The following is an 18,064-nucleotide window of genomic DNA, read 5'->3' on the forward strand; positions in this document are numbered from 1 at the left end:
ACAGTATACGTCAGCGTGAATAAGAACGAAGAACGAAAGTCTGCGGTTGTGGGATAATTGTTAATTAGTCACGGCGCTGCTATACCTACGTCGGTAAAAAAAAAAATTACTCCATATTATTATACAGCAGCCTTCAACGAACGAATTGAATTGTTGGTGGGTGGTTCAAGTCATTATTATACCTCGTGACAGGCAGGCAGGCAGGCGCAACGTCTCCGTTTAAATATAACAGTATATTATACCTATGTAAAGTGTATTTTATATATATATATACATCTATATATATATACACCAAATACATGTATAGATACAATAATCATTCGGCGAAACCAAACTGTGAAACGTCAATTTATCTCTCCCACAAATAATTCCGATTTACGGAGTTTCAAGAATAGTGACAAGAGGGAAAAAAAAACAACAATCAATTATTACTGTAATAATAATACCATTATTCTGTTGATTCCACGACGGTAATTTTTTATTTCCGTTAAAATATTGAAAAAAAATAAAAAAAAAATAAAAATTGTGTTGAATAAAAATTTAATTAATTTGATACGACACGTGACGTAATTCAATATACATATATACAAATATATTGTGTGTGTATATACACTTCTCGCAAAAATTAAGGGAACGACGAAATTTTCGAAATTTTTTGGTGATTTTCAACAGGCTGTATTTCAGTGAAAAATGGTCGTACAAAAAATAAGAAAAAAAGCTTTTGAAGCTTGAAGACTCTAGTTTTTGAATTTTTTGGTTAAAAATTTTTCGAAGCACTATTAGCCATGCAATCCTTGGATAAAGCACGAAGAAAAAATTTTCAAAATTTTTTACGTTTTTTCTTTCGCTCTACGGGCATGGAAAAATTTTTCCGAGCTAAACCAATGCATAGGTCGCATAGCCTGTTTATTCAGCTTCAAGATGCTTTTTTTTAAACCTCGATACGACCATTTTTCTTCGAGATATCGAATTTTGAATGCCAAAGGATCCTTTTTCACTCAACTGCTGATATCTCTAGAACTACTGGTCGCACAGCGAACCGAAGGGCAGTTTCTTTTTCTGCAGAAAATTTCCTACAAAAATCTGTCAAGGTTGATGTCAAAAAAAATTTTTTTCCACCTGTAGCGTTAACGTGAAAAAAGAGCAAAAAAATGCCATTTTGCCTTTTTTTGGATAATTGACTGTATCTTCGTCAATATTGGGGGGAAAGCTTAGGTTAGAAGAAAATTTTACAGCCTAATGTACCCCAAAGGTCCCCCCAAATTGGTAGATCGATCGGTTCAGCGGTTTTCCTGGACCGATTGATTGAAATTTTGACAAAATTAAGAGAACAAGGTTCCTTAAGAAACAAAAACCTTATTCCCTTGATTTTTTTAAAATTTCAATCAATCGGTCCAGGAAAACCGCTGAACCGATCAATCTACCGATTTAGGGGGACCTTTGGGGTACATTAGGCTGCAAAATTTTCTTCTCACCTAAGCTTTCCCCCCAATATTGACGAAGATACAGTCGATTATCCAAAAATTCTTTAAGAACCAAAAACCTTGTTCCCTTAATTTTTTCAAAATTTCAATCAATCGGTCCAGGAAAACCGCTGAACCGATCGATCTACCGATTTGGGGGGACCTTTGGGGTACATTAGGCTGTAAAATTTTCTTCTAACCTAAGCTTTCCCCCCAATATTGACGAAGATACAGTCAATTATCCAAAAAAAGGCAAAATGGCATTTTTTTGCTCTTTTTTCACGTTAACGCTACAGGTGGAAAAAAATTTTTTTTGACATTAACCTTGACAGATTTTTGTAGGAAATTTTCTGCAGAAAAAGAAACTGCCCTTCGGCTCGCTGTGCGACCAGTAGTTCCAGAGATATCAGCAGTTGAGTGAAAAAGGATCCTTTGGCATTCAAAATTCGATATCTCGAAGAAAAATGGTCGTATCGAGGTTTAAAAAAAAGCATCTTGAAGCTGAATAAACAGGCTATGCGACCTATGCATTGGTTTAGCTCGGAAAAATTTTTCCATGCCCGTAGAGCGAAAGAAAAAACGTAAAAAATTTTGAAAATTTTTTCTTCGTGCTTTATCCAAGGATTGCATGGCTAATAGTGCTTCGAAAAATTTTTAACCAAAAAATTCAAAAACTAGAGTCTTCAAGCTTCAAAAGCTTTGTTTTTTCATTTCTTGCACGACCATTTTTCACTGAAATACAGCCTGTTGAAAATCACCAAAAAATTGCGAAAATTTTGTTGTTCCCTTAATTTTTGCGAGAAGTATATATATATGTATATATATATATTGTGTATATATATATAATATTGTATATACACACATGAGTATAAATACTTGAGATGTGACAATAAAGTTTGTAAAAAGCACCGATTATGATTACATGACTAACGACAAACGACCGCTTTTACGTCATATACCGTGACATATATACACCGACAGATAAGTGGATTAGTCCTATACATGCATATGTATTAGTATAAACGTAATACAGGAGGGAGGAGGGAAGAGATAAGAGAGTGCAGAGAGCGCGGAGTGCACTAAACTAAACTTGCAATGAGAAGGTGGAGGTGGAGGAGGAGGATGAGGATGAGGATGAGGAGGTTTACTGGCCCGTTACATCCGCCATTACTGCAGAGACTCGTCGCATCCGCCATCACGTTATTATATATATATATATATTTGTAATATTTGCAATACTCGCGATTATTAAACGTACCTAACAACAACTTAAACGTATTTCAATACACATATAAAATAATGTAAATTTCTTACATATAATTTTTGATATGTATATAATTTCATGCTTCGATCAGCGCGACGAAATATTTGGGGGGAGGGGGAATTTAAAAAAAAAAAATATAATAATAAAAAAGAAAAAAAAAAACAACCGATCGATTCGTGTTTATGAATTAGTTACGTTTACATGATTGCGGTGTAGGGAGCATATCCTGCCCGGAAGGGGTATAAAACACACATTATACGTGACATTAGACGTTTGTGCACAGCCGAAGCGAAGAAGCGGAAACGGCTACGACGAGACGACACAGGTATGAAAAATAAAAGTTATTGACCCGCGCACGCGCGTATTTTCCCCGTTGAAAATACTTGCCTGCCTGTTGCTGTTACGTAGAATATAGGGTATAATAGAAGTATCGTATACGGTATACACGGGTATACAGGCATATTATACGATTCGTGTGCGTATGGTTAGCGAGATGTTAACGTATACGTATATCAGAGTGATTCGACAAAAACAAAATTATTTTTTTCAATGCGAATTCCTCGTAATTAATGTTGTTTAGGATTGATAATGAAAAAAATCTACAAATTTCAGCTAGATCGGATTAAATTTAAAGATGTTGCTTTCGAGTTTTCGTTTTTCAGATTTCGCGTGAAGATATATATATATGTTGAGTCGCGATAATTCTCAAAATATGCAAAATTGTATAAAATATCTGGAGACCTTTTGTTTTTGTTTGTTTGTTTTTTTTTTTACAGAATATTGTTACCCACAAAAAAAAAAAAATAGTTCTCTCCTGATATTTTTCAACTTCGTCTATATTTTCGTATACGTGTAAACATACCGGCATCATAATATATACCTATAATATATCTCATTGTGCATGCATGATACCTGTAACAGATTACAGAACTCAAGACGATACTCGACGACGAATCTAATCCGCTTAATTAACTCTGCGTCGTGTGTTGCAGTATAGAGTGCCGGATTGAATTTAATGCTCACGATAATACGAGTTTACGTGAGCAAACCGCACGAACGCGTCTCTCTACACACATCGAAAAAGAATAAGAGAGAAGATATTTTTTTCTCTTGTTCTTTCGACGATGATTAAATTGCTTCGTGCCAATTACTGTCTTACAGATATATATATATATATTATATATATACACATTTCAAAATTCAAGATTCAAAGATTGAAACGTCAACGAGCACGATTTTTTTTTAAATTTTTTTATCAGGTTTGCGACCAATTTATTCCACTAACGTGTTTCTTATCCCCTCTTTTTCTGAAATTTATTACATATTTTGCATTATACATGTATCGCAGATTATTTTTTTTTCTTCCCATTTCTTTTCGCAACTCTTTGCTTTCATTTCTTTCGCTTCGCACAATCGGCTGATAAAACATTTATGTAAAAAGTAAACCGTATCTGTTGATCAGATCAATTAGACACACTTTTCCTTGCCTTTCCCTTTCTTTTTACCTGTACATACGATAAAACCAAGCAAGCGAATAACATTTATCGCGATCTAATTTTCGGGTGAAAGTTCCGTCGGTCAATGGGATTGAAAATTTTTTTTCTCAAAATCTTTACGAAAAATATTATGGTAAATAATAAATGTCGCGTGCCGACGACGGCATGAAGATGCGTTACGCTGGAGGATGATGCAGGGATCGAGGGACGGGGGAAAAATCATACATCGAAACGTTCTATAACCGCGAGCCTTGCTGCTGATGCTGCCGAGTTCTCGTTTTTCTTGTTTTCTTGTTTTTTTTTTTTTTTTTGTTTTTTGTCTGTCGAGACGAACGAGTCTACGAGTCTCTCGCGTCTATTTAGAGAACATCGGAGAGGAGCGAACCTCCGAGCATATTTCGACTGCAGAACAAAATGGCTATGATGAGATGCAGATGATAACTGCAGAGGCGAAAAAATTCGTGACACGAATTAGGCTGTTGTTGTTATTATTATTAATAATAATAATAGTTCTGAATAATCATCGAATTGTGAAGATATAAGTGAATGATTAGTCATCGTTGAGGGAGAGAGAGAGGGAGAGGAAAACTACAAGAGAAAATATTTATTAATCACACCGTCAGATTCTTTCAAATTACTTTTGCCCAATTTTCTGAACTCAAGAAACAAAGGGGAGTATATATTTTTTATTTATATCGGGTCGCTGACCGAAATATTTCGATTGATAAGCCCGTAAGTATATATATATATATATATATATATATATATAAGACGAAATCAGTGCTTGCGGTATTAAAACTTTAATTTAATTTTCGATAACAAAGACGTTTCGCAAGTGTTGTGTTTTTAAAACACAATTTCTTCATCATCTTGGAAGCACCGCACGATTATATATGAAATTTAAACTACGAGTAGGATATACGGTATAATTTATGCTCCGATTGTTGGCTACGATAGCTGATGAATAACGATACGCTACGGAAACTACGATCACAGTTACAATAAATTAAATATCATTTGTCGCCGTGCGTAAATAGTGAGATACAATATACGATATATGAATAAAATTTTCCTTACATTTTTACGTTCAATGTAATTTATAGATGATTATTATTGTTGTTTGTGAAATGTTTTTCAAACAATTATGTTATAACAAACACCGCCGAAAAGCTGCTGCGCCAGCTTCCGATTTATTACGTGCGACATTCCACAACCAAATCCTGTTCGCAAATCCGGCCACCAAATTTTTTATGTTTTCTCTTTCGAGTTCTTTACGTTATTTAGGTGTTAACAAAGAGATTTTTCGAGTATGAAAGATCTCTGACTTCAATTAATAGGGGTTACCGTAATTATTAGATTTTGCTTAGAAATTTTCCAATCTAATTAAATGATTGGAAACATGCCTTAAAATAGAAATGAAAACACGGCTTTTGATCGAAAATTTTCTCAATTTTACGAAAATAATGAGCACTTTTTTTTATTACATGTCATTTTTAATACGGAATTCAAAAAGTTAAAGGTATAATGTAAGCTCTGCCATGTTCCACATCGTTTTCTTTGAAAATCGTAATTGCTTTTCTTAAAATTGAGGTAATTTCCGACGAAAATCATGTCTGAAAATTTTCCGCTTGTTTACGTCCAAATCACAGTTTCGGTTCAGATAAAATTTGAGGGCTTATCTTTCATTATTTTTCACCGATATTACACACTGTGATTTGTGGGTAAACGAGTGGAAAATCTTTCCGACATAATTTTCATCGGAAAATTTCCTCAATTTTCAAAAAAAAAAAAAGAAACCGATTTTCAAAAAACGATGGGAAACATGGCGGAATTGACATTTTAAGTTTCACTTTTCGAATCCCGCGCTAAAAATGACAATCATGAAAAGAATATTAAAAAAAAAAAAAAAAAAAAAAAAAAAAAAAAAAAAAAAAAAAAAAAAAAAAAAAAACATCACAAAATTTGGAGGCCGGATTTGCGTACAAGATTTGATGGAATGGCTCATGCACAAAAGTATGCAAGTCACACGTATGAAACATGAAACGGGTCTTCGTTTATGCACGCATAGCGAGGAGACGAAATTTCCAACTGTTCAAGGCTTCGACGGAAGGAGAACGAGATGATAAATAAAGAAAGTGCGAGTTTATAATCTTCGATATTGGGAGAAGGCAGGAGAAGCGACGACTGCAGTTCGGCTTTAATAAACCCGTCTCGGACTGTGATAATAACATTATAATGCATGCATTATAGGTCGAGACTTAAAAAAAGAGCCAAGGCAAATTTCAAAGGTACCCGAATCGCTGCGTTTGAGATTATATTATAATCTATATATTCATGTATACGCAAATGGTTCTCTTGGTAACGTGTTACTCATTATAATTGGTATAATAATTCTCTCGAATTGACCTTCTCGCTACTTCGAACATAAGTAACAAAAGAAGTTGAAACGAGATGATTACAGAGCAATTAATCGAAGATTATTATAAAGACGCTGTCACAATCCGCGAATGATACAAAGTCGAATTGTTCGTTAATTAATTAACTTTCGCCTCGACAGTTTAATCATAAATTCACTTGATTGTTATTCTTATTCTTCATCTACTTCTTCTGCGTACATCGCTTATATGTATTCAAATATTTGCGTCGAATTTAGTAATGTTTTATCGGTCTATTGCCGTCCTTCGTAAAAAATTTTGTGCCATGCAAATGAGTTATTAAGACGATATTAAATAATAATTAATATCATCTTAATAACTCATTTGCATGGCACAAAATTTTTATATTATATATAATATATATAATATATATATACACACAATATATATAAACCATCATCATTCCTATAAACAAACGAGGTTACAACGTACGACCTAATTATTGATGATGTGAAGTTTAAAGCAGGGATTGAAATTACAATATAAATATGTATACATATATACACACATATTTATACTTTGGCACCGGACGTAAATGTAACGCTTTCTGAACACGAGGTAGAACACGATTGTCGTCGTCTCCTCTACCGCTTATCGTTGTTGTAATGATATTGTACAGGAATACGACAGATCTTCAACGTCGTTTACATGCATAGGGGCAGGTTATACATGGCTTATATCGATGAAACGAATGTATATTTATAAATTTACATGTACGTGTACCTAGAAGTGACAATGTAGATACTTTCACGTGCCTATGATAATTATTTTACATACATACTCTGTAAAGAAACGTTGACGACTTACGAGTTTCTAGCTGTATACGGTAATGAAATACGAACAACGAATTGGTAATTTGAAACAATTTTTTGTTCTACATTTAAAATGCAAACGTATGTACTTAATATTATGATTATGTTACGTGGATGCAGACGCAAAACGCGTTTCGTCACCTCCTTCGGTTGTCACGATTCATCATCGTTTGCACGTATTTTGAAACAATACATATATATACGATATTCAATCTGGGATATCTAAGTAAATAATGATTAGTCAAAATGAAGATTCATATTTTTTGTCTATTCTTTCGTGGATATAAAAAAAATAAACAAACCGATAGGACAAAGAACACAGACACGGCATAGGTGTATAATGTCAAGTGAACGTGTCGAAAAGATAGGTGAAAGAAAAAAAATTCAATGACACGCAACAACAAAGAAGGTCAACAACGTGTGAGAGAAAACTTTCTTGTTGTTATACACACGTGTTAAGAACGCCATAATTGTATCTTCTTGGCGAGAGAGGGAAAAAAAAAGAGGGAAAAAAAAGGCAAGGAAAATACATTCACCAAGTACCGTCGGTGAATTGCTTAAATATGTATAATATCTGTGTGATCCGACGGCAATGAGATAAGTTTGTGAACATTGACGGAGCTCGGAATGAGACGTAAATAAAGTTGAGAGGTATTATTTTTAGTTCTGGGTTGAATATACCGCCGAATAATGAATGTTTCTAAACTTATGCAGAGGCGGTGTGATATAACGGATGAGTTTACGGTAAACGCGCGGATAAAGAGTAGAGGAGGAAAAATACGAAGCGAAAATTTCACGCTACTTTTAGTGTATCCGGTAGCTCATGGAGGAAAAGATTAATCAAGTATTTGCATGTGCGTCACTCGGCTTGTAATTAACATGAGTTTATCAAAAGTGTTTCTTAATCGTTCGACCGATTTCCGATTAATTTAGACAAAGATGTTGCAGAAGTGTGAAATTTTCGGAATTTGAACGTATCATCGTTAATTATCCCCAAGATCTTGAAAGAGTCCATATTTCGAATCGAGGAAACTTAACCGTAAGCGGAATGGCATTATTTTACATAAATTATTATTAATCAACGTGCGAATACCAAGTGGACAGTGGTTCTCAAATCTGTATGCATTCAACAGGCGATCACGAGTTTCGCACGGGTTTCATTGTCTATGACGTGTTTATAAAGATGCGATGATCACAGCGAATGCGCGATGGGATTTTGTAACGAGATTAAATTCCCGTGACGTATCATCATGCATATATACATATGTAAAATGTGTCTCACCTGACGTGTCAGCCGCTGAAACGACGAGAGAAAATCCAAGGGATGCAGCAACGAGTATGACGAATGAATAGCGCACATAACAGCACGAAGAAGAAAACAACCACCGTGATTCACGCGCCATATTTCTGCCTCGGATTTGCAGTTCCTGTTTATAATATTACAAAGAAAAGAACAACTCAGCTCTGTCCGGCTATTTCTTCGTTTTAAACCAGCTCACAATCGCCCTTCGACTCTCTTCTCGGCGTAAGGACGAAACGTTTTCACGAACGAATTTCAGACTCGGTAAGTACGTAACGAATCACCGGCTGCCGTTTTACGGATCTTCGGTGATTTTTTAGCTAGCGCCGTTTTAAAGACCTCGGGACGCGAGTATCGTGCTATCCGACCGACACCCGAGACGTATACAACACAACTGGTGCGTAGGCCCTCCCTCAAACCGGTACGGCGACCGAGTTCGAACACAGCATGTCGGCTCACTCGGTACAACTGAAGTGAACCGAAGGCAACACCGTCGTCTTTGCTCCGCGACCCTCTTCAGACCCCGGCGATCGGCGCTCGCGCGACTCGACCGCGGACCGGAAAGAAAAACGTTCGTCTTTTATTGGCGCATATGACGGATGACAATTCGGTGAGGTTCGGTGCATTCGAGTGGGATTTTTCCAAAGAAAGAGCCATCGCACGGAATAAATACCGACAGGCTTTGTGGCGGGCCGTTGATCACCCGAAACAATAGAAACGCCACTCTAGATAACCGCATAGTCCTTGCCCGAACGAACAACGGAAGATCGGAGTTTATTTGGCGGGCGGAACTCCGAGTTTCGAGTTTCCCCTTTCTCTCTGCCTTTTTACTGGACTCCGTTTCGCTTCCAGTGTTCCTTTTCCATCGACTACCGCCAGCGTCTCTCTACAACCCGTTCGGCAAACGAGTCCCAGAACCACGGTCTTACATACAGGTCTTGCAACTCTGGTGGTGGGGGTAGGCTAGGAGTGACTCAGATATTGGCCCGTATTCATAGTCAGTTCTTAAATTTAAGCACGGTCTTAAGTCCTCGTTTACCATGACTTGAGATAGGACTTCAGAGTCTGAAGACCGTGCTTAAATTTAAGAACTGACTATGAATACGGGCCATTGAATCAATTTGTTGTTTACGGTTTCGGCACTGCGTCGTTACTATCTAGTAAGCCTGAGTTACATAACCTCAAATTTCGTTATTTTTGGCCGTTGTCGCAAACCGCTAAATGGTGAGGTTGTCCATTCTCTTTAATATTGCATTTTTTTCATATCATTGTATTCGTTTTTATAGTATTAATATCTGATATTTGCAATTTCGGATATCAGTAAAGTAATCAATGTGGTTGATTGGGGTTAGGCTGTAGCGCGCTTTGGCCAACAGAGAGACATTTTTTCTATTTCTGTCGCTCACAGGTGACACGAGTGACCCTACTAGGTTACAGCGACCCTTGCGGCCAATCTAAGAATTATTGAAAGCGGACTCAAGAAGTGAGTCACCCCCACCACCAGAGTTGCAAGACTTGTATGTGAGACCGTGGCCAGAACCGATCCTGCAGGCGAATGCTGTGACCGGATCGACTGACTACTTACCAACCTCCCACATGTGTATTTCATCGCCATGACAGACTTAAATGAACTGTAACGAGCGCGAGTTGTTGCTGTTACGGGCTCTAGTCTATTCGGCCATCCTGGGGAGATATATTATGACGCTGGGGATATACTTTGTAGAAGTGCGATTTGAATTATTAACTGCCAAAACAATCGTGAATCATTCTCTTCAATGCCCTTTTCTCTTTCGCCTGCGGGGTTGTGGTTTAGTTTGTTTTTTCTCCAATCTTCGATACGACCGCACAGTTTGTACGGAATTGACGCTAAGCTAAATGTCGGGGTGTAAGACCGCTTGATTTTGCACATATCTTCATAATTTAGCATCAAAATTCAACATGGTTGCAGTCGAATCGAATCCCGGAGAGACCAGCCGCCTGTATCTCTGCACTTACCCTCCTCAGATGGCCATAGTGCAAAGAGCGGCAAGTTCCGGGCCTTCTCAACCCTTCGGTGACTGAGGATCGTGTCTTTATACCGAAGTATATCACCAATCGGAATTCAGAATGAATGAAAGAATGTATTCTTGGAGCATTCACCTTCAATAAATTACATACGTTACAAACCAATGATTGTGTATTTTCTATAATCTTTTCACAACTCTTTCCTTACTAAGTTAATCCTTTCTAGTGTCGGGGCTTAACCGGGATCGGGTACGTCACTGCTAAAGGTGTAATGTACTGCAACTGTGAGTCAATTATGTGCCATCCTTTACAAGAGCGTAGTCTGACCATACACGGTGTCCCATCCGCTGCGATACTGGTTGCCTGTGGTCAGAAGAAGTGTGAATATTTAATCAGCGATTCTACTTTTATGTTACTTTGATCTTTTCTTCGTGACTTCTCGGTATCATGTTTTTATTACCCTGGAACGTACGCTAAAATTAGGGAAAGAGTAACAACTCGTTAGCCTTGGCGATGCCCGATTTAAGGTACTGATCTTTTTCTGACTCAGCGGCAACTTAACGCGTTACAAATATACAGTATGTACAAAAGATGTAAAGACAAGCATGACAAGTGTCTAGTATCAAGTGCGTCGAAATTATCACATCAGAGCAATACGTTGAAACTTATCGGCTACAGCGCCCTGCATTCCCGTTCGAGTCGATTAATCGAACAAGAGAATGCGTAATTCGTCAAAAAATGAAGAGCACTGATAAACTTTGACATTAATGTGCTGCTATGAAGCGGTAAAGAAGATATTAGAATTTCCAAACTAAAAGCGTTAATCATGACGAGTAAAGATTCAAACAACTGGTATCAAAGTCCATGTGATTTGTCGAAACTCTGTCGCTGTCCAGATCTCACTAAGAGTAAACTGAAGCCTTTGGAAGGCGTGGGTATGAAATGTCGCAAAAAAGACTTGAGCAGCACGATAAAAAAGCTCGCGGAACTCGTCTCCGATCCGGTGACCAGTGTGAACACGTTCAGAATTTGCCAGCACTTGGACGACTTTGTCAATCTCAACAACAATCAGGCATTCGTATCCTTCGTTTCGTATATAAAACGGGATTTCCCAAATCACTGGTGGACTTCACTCGATTTCCTTAACCGATCGGTTCAGTACCTGAAGGATCTAGACGACATAATGTGCATTCTCGAGTTCTTGGCACTGCAAGCACGACATGTTGCAGAGTACCAAAAATACCTGGACGAGATGCTGGATCTATGTGGAATGCCTCCGCTGTTGAAGAAATCATCGGATGGACTTTTCTGCGTGGAAATACTTGAGCACTATTTCACCTTGTTCGCTTATCTCCTGGTGATCCTACCAACGGTTCCCGAGATTCTGATGGTTCATCGAGCGATTCACCGACTGCTTGACAGGAAAAAAGTGGGCCACATAGCCGCCGTCAAGTTGGACCACTGTCATCGCGCAGTCGAAGGATCTATTTTACCCGTTACCATCACGGCGTTGCTTGAAATCGCAACTGACGAAATTCATCCCAGGATGTTGGAAACCACCTTGCTGGTTGCTTCCATCTCGCATAAATGCTGTAGGTTTAACGGATTTTCTACACATGGCTAGATCAATTACTCGAATTTTCGTGCTCCGGTTCAGGCTACAGAATGATGGAGGCTGGAGTTTTTGAGCACATTTTGATCCATCTTGATCGCAATCATGCTACCAGACCAAAGCACAAACCGGCACCAGAAATCCCAGAAAACGAATTAGGGGCGGATTGTCAGTCGGAGTTAGTGTTACTGATATCAAACATCATATGGACGCTCTTGGAGTCTATAATGTTGCCGGAAACGTTGTCAAAAGATATAAATATCCTGGTAAAACCGCCGTCCCAATCCGCAATGTGGTAATTTCTTTCGCCAAACTAACCCAGCGTTGTTCACTCTGTTATAAGAATCTGTTGACAAAGCTTTTCTGAACTTTACGAAGGAGTCTTCGTCATGCGTTTAAACGAGAAGTTCGCTGTGCTGGTCGGAATCGGAGCAGCGTCACGTTGAGAAATGACTTGGCAGCTATAATGCTAGCAATCCTTGCCACTCTTCCGGATTGGAAATTTGTCCAATCCGGACTGGCCGAAGACCTCGTGATCCTCGCTGTAGCGACTGAATTCGGGACCGAAAACACGTGGGCGAGTGGCGTGAGGTTCGGTAATTCCAACGAAGATTTTCGGTTCAAAAAAATACTGATATTGATCATGTGTTATCTGAGTAAAATAGGAGCTAGTGTGGAGGTGAGAAAAATTATGGACTGTGATTCTGTAGGTACGATAACTTTTTACCTTGCTGCAGATCATGAAACAGAGAAGACTTATGGCGAGTATTTTGAGCTTAATCAATCCAGACGCCAAAGAAATGAATAAATCGCTAAATGAAATGCAGTTCTGGGACTTACACAAGTACGCTTTATACGCTCTTGCAGTCCTTCTTCCACTGATACCTGAGAAGTTCATTAAATACAGAGGAACTAATAGGTACTAGCAGATACTTTCGAAGCAGTGATAAAAAATTAGGTAAATTTGGTGAGAAAATTTAACGTTTTCAGGATACTGATGATCCTCGAATGGAGTATGTTAAAGCGATGCGATTCTCAGCTAATTTTAAACTGCATGAAAACGTTGAATGCCATCATCATGAGTGAGAAAGAAATTATTCGCAAAGATTTTCAAGATCAGGGTGCGGTTGGAACAGTTTTGAGTTAGTATGTCCGTAAAATTAGCGCAATAGAGATAGTCGCGCTACGACAACTGATGGTAACATGTTTTGTACGCTTATTAGAAGTTATCCACTTTGTTCTGTCCGTGAACGTCATCAACTCTGAACATCAACGTATATTAACTCACGCGATGATGATTCTGGAGGCTTTGATCAAGAACAATAAGCGTTATCAAATGATGTACGGTGAACAAGGGATTAAAATGGTACTGAGACTGCTGCATAGATGCTTTTACGACAAAACCGAGCTGCACTTTGAGCCAGACAGCAGGTAAAGAACAAAAACAAATTAGTAAAGCAAAACGGACATTAATGTTCAAGTGCAGACTTGCAATCACGGTAGGTATGTTCGTCTGGGAATGCATAGTCTGGTGTTCGCCGAACTTGAGGATGTTCGTTGAACGAGGTGCGGTTTACCTCATGCTTGACATCATAGATGCAACGGTTTTTCCCGTTCGAGTCGTTTTCTTGGGTGCTCTCTGCGACATGTGTGACGAGGGAGGCTATGAGACACAATTCTGCACTTGGCGAGGTCATAACAAAGAACTGGGACTCATGTCGTTGCTAGCTAAAATATGGAGGGAAGAAGAAATTAAGATCAGGGCTAAGAGGACTGAAGATGGCTGCATTGATGGTTATTTTTATTATGAAACAGTTCGAAATGTGACTCAAGAAAAAACTTTATTAACTTTCCATGAAGTATCATGCTTTGTTAAACTTCCATCTGATAAAAACTAATAGAAAAGTAACAAATTTTTCAACCAAGAAAAGACAGTGACACAGAATGATTATTACAATTGTGAAAAATTTTCTTTCTTTCAACAGATCTTGAGTTGCCATTAATGGGTATAAATCAGTGGTTCGCCACGTTTCATCGAAAGTGTCCCAAAACAACGAGTCCAGCGTTAGAAGACATGATGGGATCCTGTCGACCGAAAATATACGCGATTCGTAAAATTCTCGAACGTGATACGGAGAGATACGAGATAGCACAGAATCATTACAGAATTTTTTTACAAGAAATACCCATAGAGGATCAGGTGATTTTCGAGCCATAAATATCCATCGTGACTTCTACAATTTTAATTAACGATGACCGTTTTATCTTTTGCCTGAATATCCGTATAGATTACGATGCTGTTAATAGATCACTACTTTCGGATGAAACAGGGAGAGGTATGGGTAGAAGTTCACAGAGACATTCACAGGATCGGTCTGCTGCCGATCCGCACAGACGGTGAGATGATATTTCTGATGCTCCAGAGGCAACAAAGGCAAGCTCTGTCTATCAAGGAGAGTCAAGATGCTATCTTAAAGGTGGCAAAAGAGGCTGAACTTCGGAAAGAAAAGGCGACGTACAAAGAAATCATAGATTCGAAGCTTGCGCCGACACTGGACGCCCTGCACCAGATCGATTTCATATCCAGAACTACCGACCCGAGGTTCATGTATCGCAGCAAAAATCGCCAGAGAGCGGAAGTCGAACGTGCGCTTCATTTTCCGGTGGACGCGGATCCCCAATCCTGCCACAGAACGTTTCTCGGCAAAACAAATGTCACGGTGAATATCCCCTCAGATATTCAACCTCAGTATCCGAGTTATTCCGATGTGATCGTATCGGCTAAATTCGGCACCAAATGTGCAGTTGTTTTATGTATGTAATTCGCATATTGCGTCGACTGCAAATCGCCTCGTTACAATAATGGATTCATTAAATTCCACAGGCCATAATGAATCACCAGCACACTATACAAAGTGAAGCCCTTGCTAACGCCGAGCCCGATAAATATAAACTGATGCCCGTGTCGCCTTCGATATCCGGTTGTACAACCCCGTCGATCGTCGCCGAAGCTTCCGACGGGCTTTCGTGTCGTGCATGCTTCATGTCTGGCCTACCATGCTTTCATCACGAACGGCAGCCGCACTGAAGACTGTATTGAATAACCCACTGCGATCATGTCTGACGGATATTGGCCAGTTTCCACAGCTCAGTTTCAATTTATATCACGCCAAACCGTGGAGCTCCCGAGCAAACTGGGTTGCACAACATAGTACAGCTAACAGCGTGTATTTTCAAGTATTCCAGATGCATGTAGTCGACAAAAATTAATGCGATAAAAAGTGGGTCGCGCATATTGTCAGCGTGGGCGCAGCAAACATTTGTAGTTGAAATAATCGCGTGGACATGAGAAAAAGGAGACTGTTTATTTTTTATTCGATACATCCTGATTGGAGCATAAAAGGGTTTCATTTCTTTCAATGTTTATCGATCCAGAACTTTACGTCCTGAAATTTCCCCTGATTAAGTACAAATCCACTTCACGTGAATGAGATTTAATTTTATTCAATTAAATCCTGCATCCAACATATCTTCACTAAATATAAAAAAAATATTAATTCTAGTTTTCAATTTTTCCATAAAGGTTTACAAACAAGGATGTTGAACTACTTTCTTCATTACCTAAGATTACTATTTTGTTCGATATCGGAACGATGCATGCAGTTGCATTCAGTGGTAAGCACATACTTTATTTTCTCGGCTCTTCACCGCCACTTTTTTCATTTACGCCGTGTCGCACATTTTTACGCATACAGAAAAGGCTGGCGGGCTGTTTGTAAACAGGCGGTAACTCACTCATCTGGAAACCAAATTACCGCAATGACAATTGTCTGGATTGAAACGTATGAATGATAAAATGAGCGAACCTTAGGTCTTGTATCAACATCCAGATGAAAGTTCAAAAAATAATAATATGACAGGTTAAATTCGTAGGAAGAAAAGCATCTTAGGATAGGCAAGCCGCGTATGAACGCAGTCCAGGTTCCGTAATGTTTGTGATTGTGTTTTCACGAGGGACGGCCAACGGAGCCAAAATGGCATCCCTGGCAAAAGTCGTGAATATTTCGAGGGCGATAAACAATGTTTCGCAACTTTTTACAAACTTAACAATATCGCCAAGTATTAAATGCACGTCAGTACTGGTATCGCAATTGAGGTACGAATTTAAATTGTCTTTTGTTATTCATGTAGCGTTGTTATAGAATACATAACCTAATTCAGTTCTTCTGCTGTGGTTTTCGTTTTTATCGGGTTCAATAAATCACGATGTTGAATTTAACAGAAAGAATCTTGTATATTATAAGTTTCGAATATTTCAAATCCATGATCATCCTGGATTTTTCATAGCTTATCGCACGTGGAAATTTGGTCTGCGCTATTATGAGTATTCACTATTTACGATATATTTGCAAATTTCTTTGAGGATTGTCTATAGACATAATTCTTCTAGCAAGCGAAATTTCTGCTCAGTAATCATCACACATTTTTCAAACCAATTTGCATTCTGATTTAGGGTACCTCGTTATGGTTACGCATATGTTCATACTACACCAAGGCGAAGAGCTCTGATGGAATTCTTTGATGATGCAAAGAATTGGGGTGAATTCGACATAAAAGTTGGACGAGCTTGGAGGAAGGATGAATTAAGAATTAAAAGTAATGAGGATCTCCACAAATTATGGTTTGTTTTATGCATACTAAATCCCAACTAAATTACTCAAAGTACTTGAGAAATTCTACATACTTTTTTCGTCTTCAGGTTTGTTCTACTGAAAGAACGCAACATGCTTTTAACAATGGAACATGCTGCCAAGAAAGATCTTGAGATCTTTCCAAACCCAGAACGAAAATATAAAGTTGAAGAAAGCATGAGTAATCTGGAAACAGTTGTCCGTGAAAGAAATAAAGCTTACCATCTCCTTGAAACTGGCGAGGACGGCGAGCGTCCTGGAAAATTAGTTCACAATCAACTAGGTACAAATTTCTCATTCATAATGGCAGCAGTAACTGGAAAAAAGATCATTTCATCATTTTACATTTAATATTACTATAGTGAAGTTATTTTTTTTAATACTAAACATTATCACACAACAATCGTTCTCTAGGCATGATGTACTATTACCGTATGTGTGAACACACCATTCCCAAATTTATGAACAACAAATGGAGACAAAAGTACAAGTTTGGGTATAGCGGCAATGCAGTTCACAAATTCCGTAAACTTTACAGAGAAAAGTTATGGAATGAAAAACGCAAGGCTAGAAAGTACGTATTCCTCATTGATTATTTCATCATCCAGAAACATTCTGTCAAGATGCATCGACTTTTCAAAATACCAATTTTAATTACTAGTATCACAAATTTATTAATTTCAAATTTCAGCCGCGACCGTAATCATGTAATGCATCTCATGAAACGATTCCCCAACTTGGATCTAGAGGCTGTAAAACAACAGTATCCTGATGTTGACATCGAGAACCTTAAATCGCAGAAAAAAGCACGGGGACACTTCGTGCCTCAGTAAACGCGTAACGGTGTAGATAATTTGGCAATATTATTGTAAATAAAAGTTTGGAAATAAATGGTCATCCAGCGAATCCTGTTTTACGTGTTTCTCCCTTTTTTCCTCAGAGAATACGTATGTGCCTGTAGTAAGTCAGAGGATAAGAATGAAAACT

General features: G+C 38.2%; 3 protein-coding genes and 1 long non-coding RNA gene across 5 annotated transcripts in view; 3 read left to right on the plus strand and 1 right to left on the minus strand.

Moving 5' to 3' along the window:
• Nucleotides 1-9,280, minus strand: part of l(1)G0289 (lethal (1) G0289) — a 28,388-nt gene extending 19,108 nt beyond the window's left edge. Inside the window, exon 1 of the mRNA XM_046622273.2 lies at nucleotides 8,753-9,280. Within this exon, the coding sequence (XP_046478229.1) occupies nucleotides 8,753-8,873 (121 nt within the window). The 5' untranslated portion in view covers nucleotides 8,874-9,280. The remainder of the gene's footprint in view (nucleotides 1-8,752) is intronic.
• A 126-nt stretch (nucleotides 9,281-9,406) lies between these two features.
• On the plus strand, nucleotides 9,407-10,930 carry LOC124217041 (uncharacterized). 2 transcript variants are annotated; one of them, XR_006882761.2, is made up of 3 exons: nucleotides 9,433-9,994; nucleotides 10,179-10,495; nucleotides 10,719-10,930. It is a non-coding gene; the product is annotated as an uncharacterized lncRNA (long non-coding RNA). The 2 variants fall into 2 exon arrangements; XR_006882760.2 differs by lacking the exon at nucleotides 10,719-10,930 and having other exon boundaries at nucleotides 9,407-9,994; nucleotides 10,179-10,533.
• A 670-nt stretch (nucleotides 10,931-11,600) lies between these two features.
• On the plus strand, nucleotides 11,601-15,474 carry LOC124217344 (cilia- and flagella-associated protein 69-like). Its single transcript, XM_069135416.1, has 11 exons — nucleotides 11,601-11,852; nucleotides 11,934-12,366; nucleotides 12,432-12,681; nucleotides 12,765-13,065; nucleotides 13,124-13,305; nucleotides 13,377-13,528; nucleotides 13,610-13,817; nucleotides 13,873-14,180; nucleotides 14,372-14,586; nucleotides 14,717-15,106; nucleotides 15,271-15,474. Exons 1-11 carry the CDS (start codon nucleotides 11,601-11,603, stop codon nucleotides 15,472-15,474), a joined length of 2,895 nt encoding a protein of 964 aa, XP_068991517.1.
• Nucleotides 15,475-16,370: 896 nt separating this feature from the next.
• Nucleotides 16,371-17,983, plus strand: mRpL47 (mitochondrial ribosomal protein L47). The gene is made up of 5 exons (XM_046620511.2): nucleotides 16,371-16,542; nucleotides 16,900-17,067; nucleotides 17,146-17,360; nucleotides 17,492-17,651; nucleotides 17,769-17,983. The coding sequence occupies exons 1-5, from the start codon at nucleotides 16,376-16,378 to the stop codon at nucleotides 17,908-17,910; spliced, it is 852 nt and encodes a 283-aa protein (XP_046476467.1). The 5' UTR covers nucleotides 16,371-16,375; the 3' UTR covers nucleotides 17,911-17,983.
• The last annotated feature ends 81 nt before the right edge of the window (nucleotides 17,984-18,064 follow it).

The sequence above is a fragment of the Neodiprion pinetum genome, chromosome 4, assembly GCF_021155775.2.
Source record: "Neodiprion pinetum isolate iyNeoPine1 chromosome 4, iyNeoPine1.2, whole genome shotgun sequence".
Classification (NCBI taxonomy): Eukaryota; Metazoa; Arthropoda; class Insecta; order Hymenoptera; family Diprionidae; genus Neodiprion; species Neodiprion pinetum.

Bases quoted from the DNA above. Each gene is read 5' to 3' on its own strand.
- LOC124217344 (XM_069135416.1), top strand. From the start codon at position 11,601: ATGACGAGTAAAGATTCAAACAACTGGTATCAAAGTCCATGTGATTTG. The intron at 12,682-12,764 runs GTAATTTCTTTC...AACTTTACGAAG, and splicing joins CCGTCCCAATCCGCAATGTG to GAGTCTTCGTCATGCGTTTA. The intron at 13,306-13,376 runs GTACTAGCAGAT...TAACGTTTTCAG, and splicing joins AAATACAGAGGAACTAATAG to GATACTGATGATCCTCGAAT.
- mRpL47 (XM_046620511.2), top strand. From the start codon at position 16,376: ATGTTTGTGATTGTGTTTTCACGAGGGACGGCCAACGGAGCCAAAATG. The intron at 16,543-16,899 runs GTACGAATTTAA...ATTCTGATTTAG, and splicing joins GTACTGGTATCGCAATTGAG to GGTACCTCGTTATGGTTACG. The intron at 17,361-17,491 runs GTACAAATTTCT...ATCGTTCTCTAG, and splicing joins ATTAGTTCACAATCAACTAG to GCATGATGTACTATTACCGT.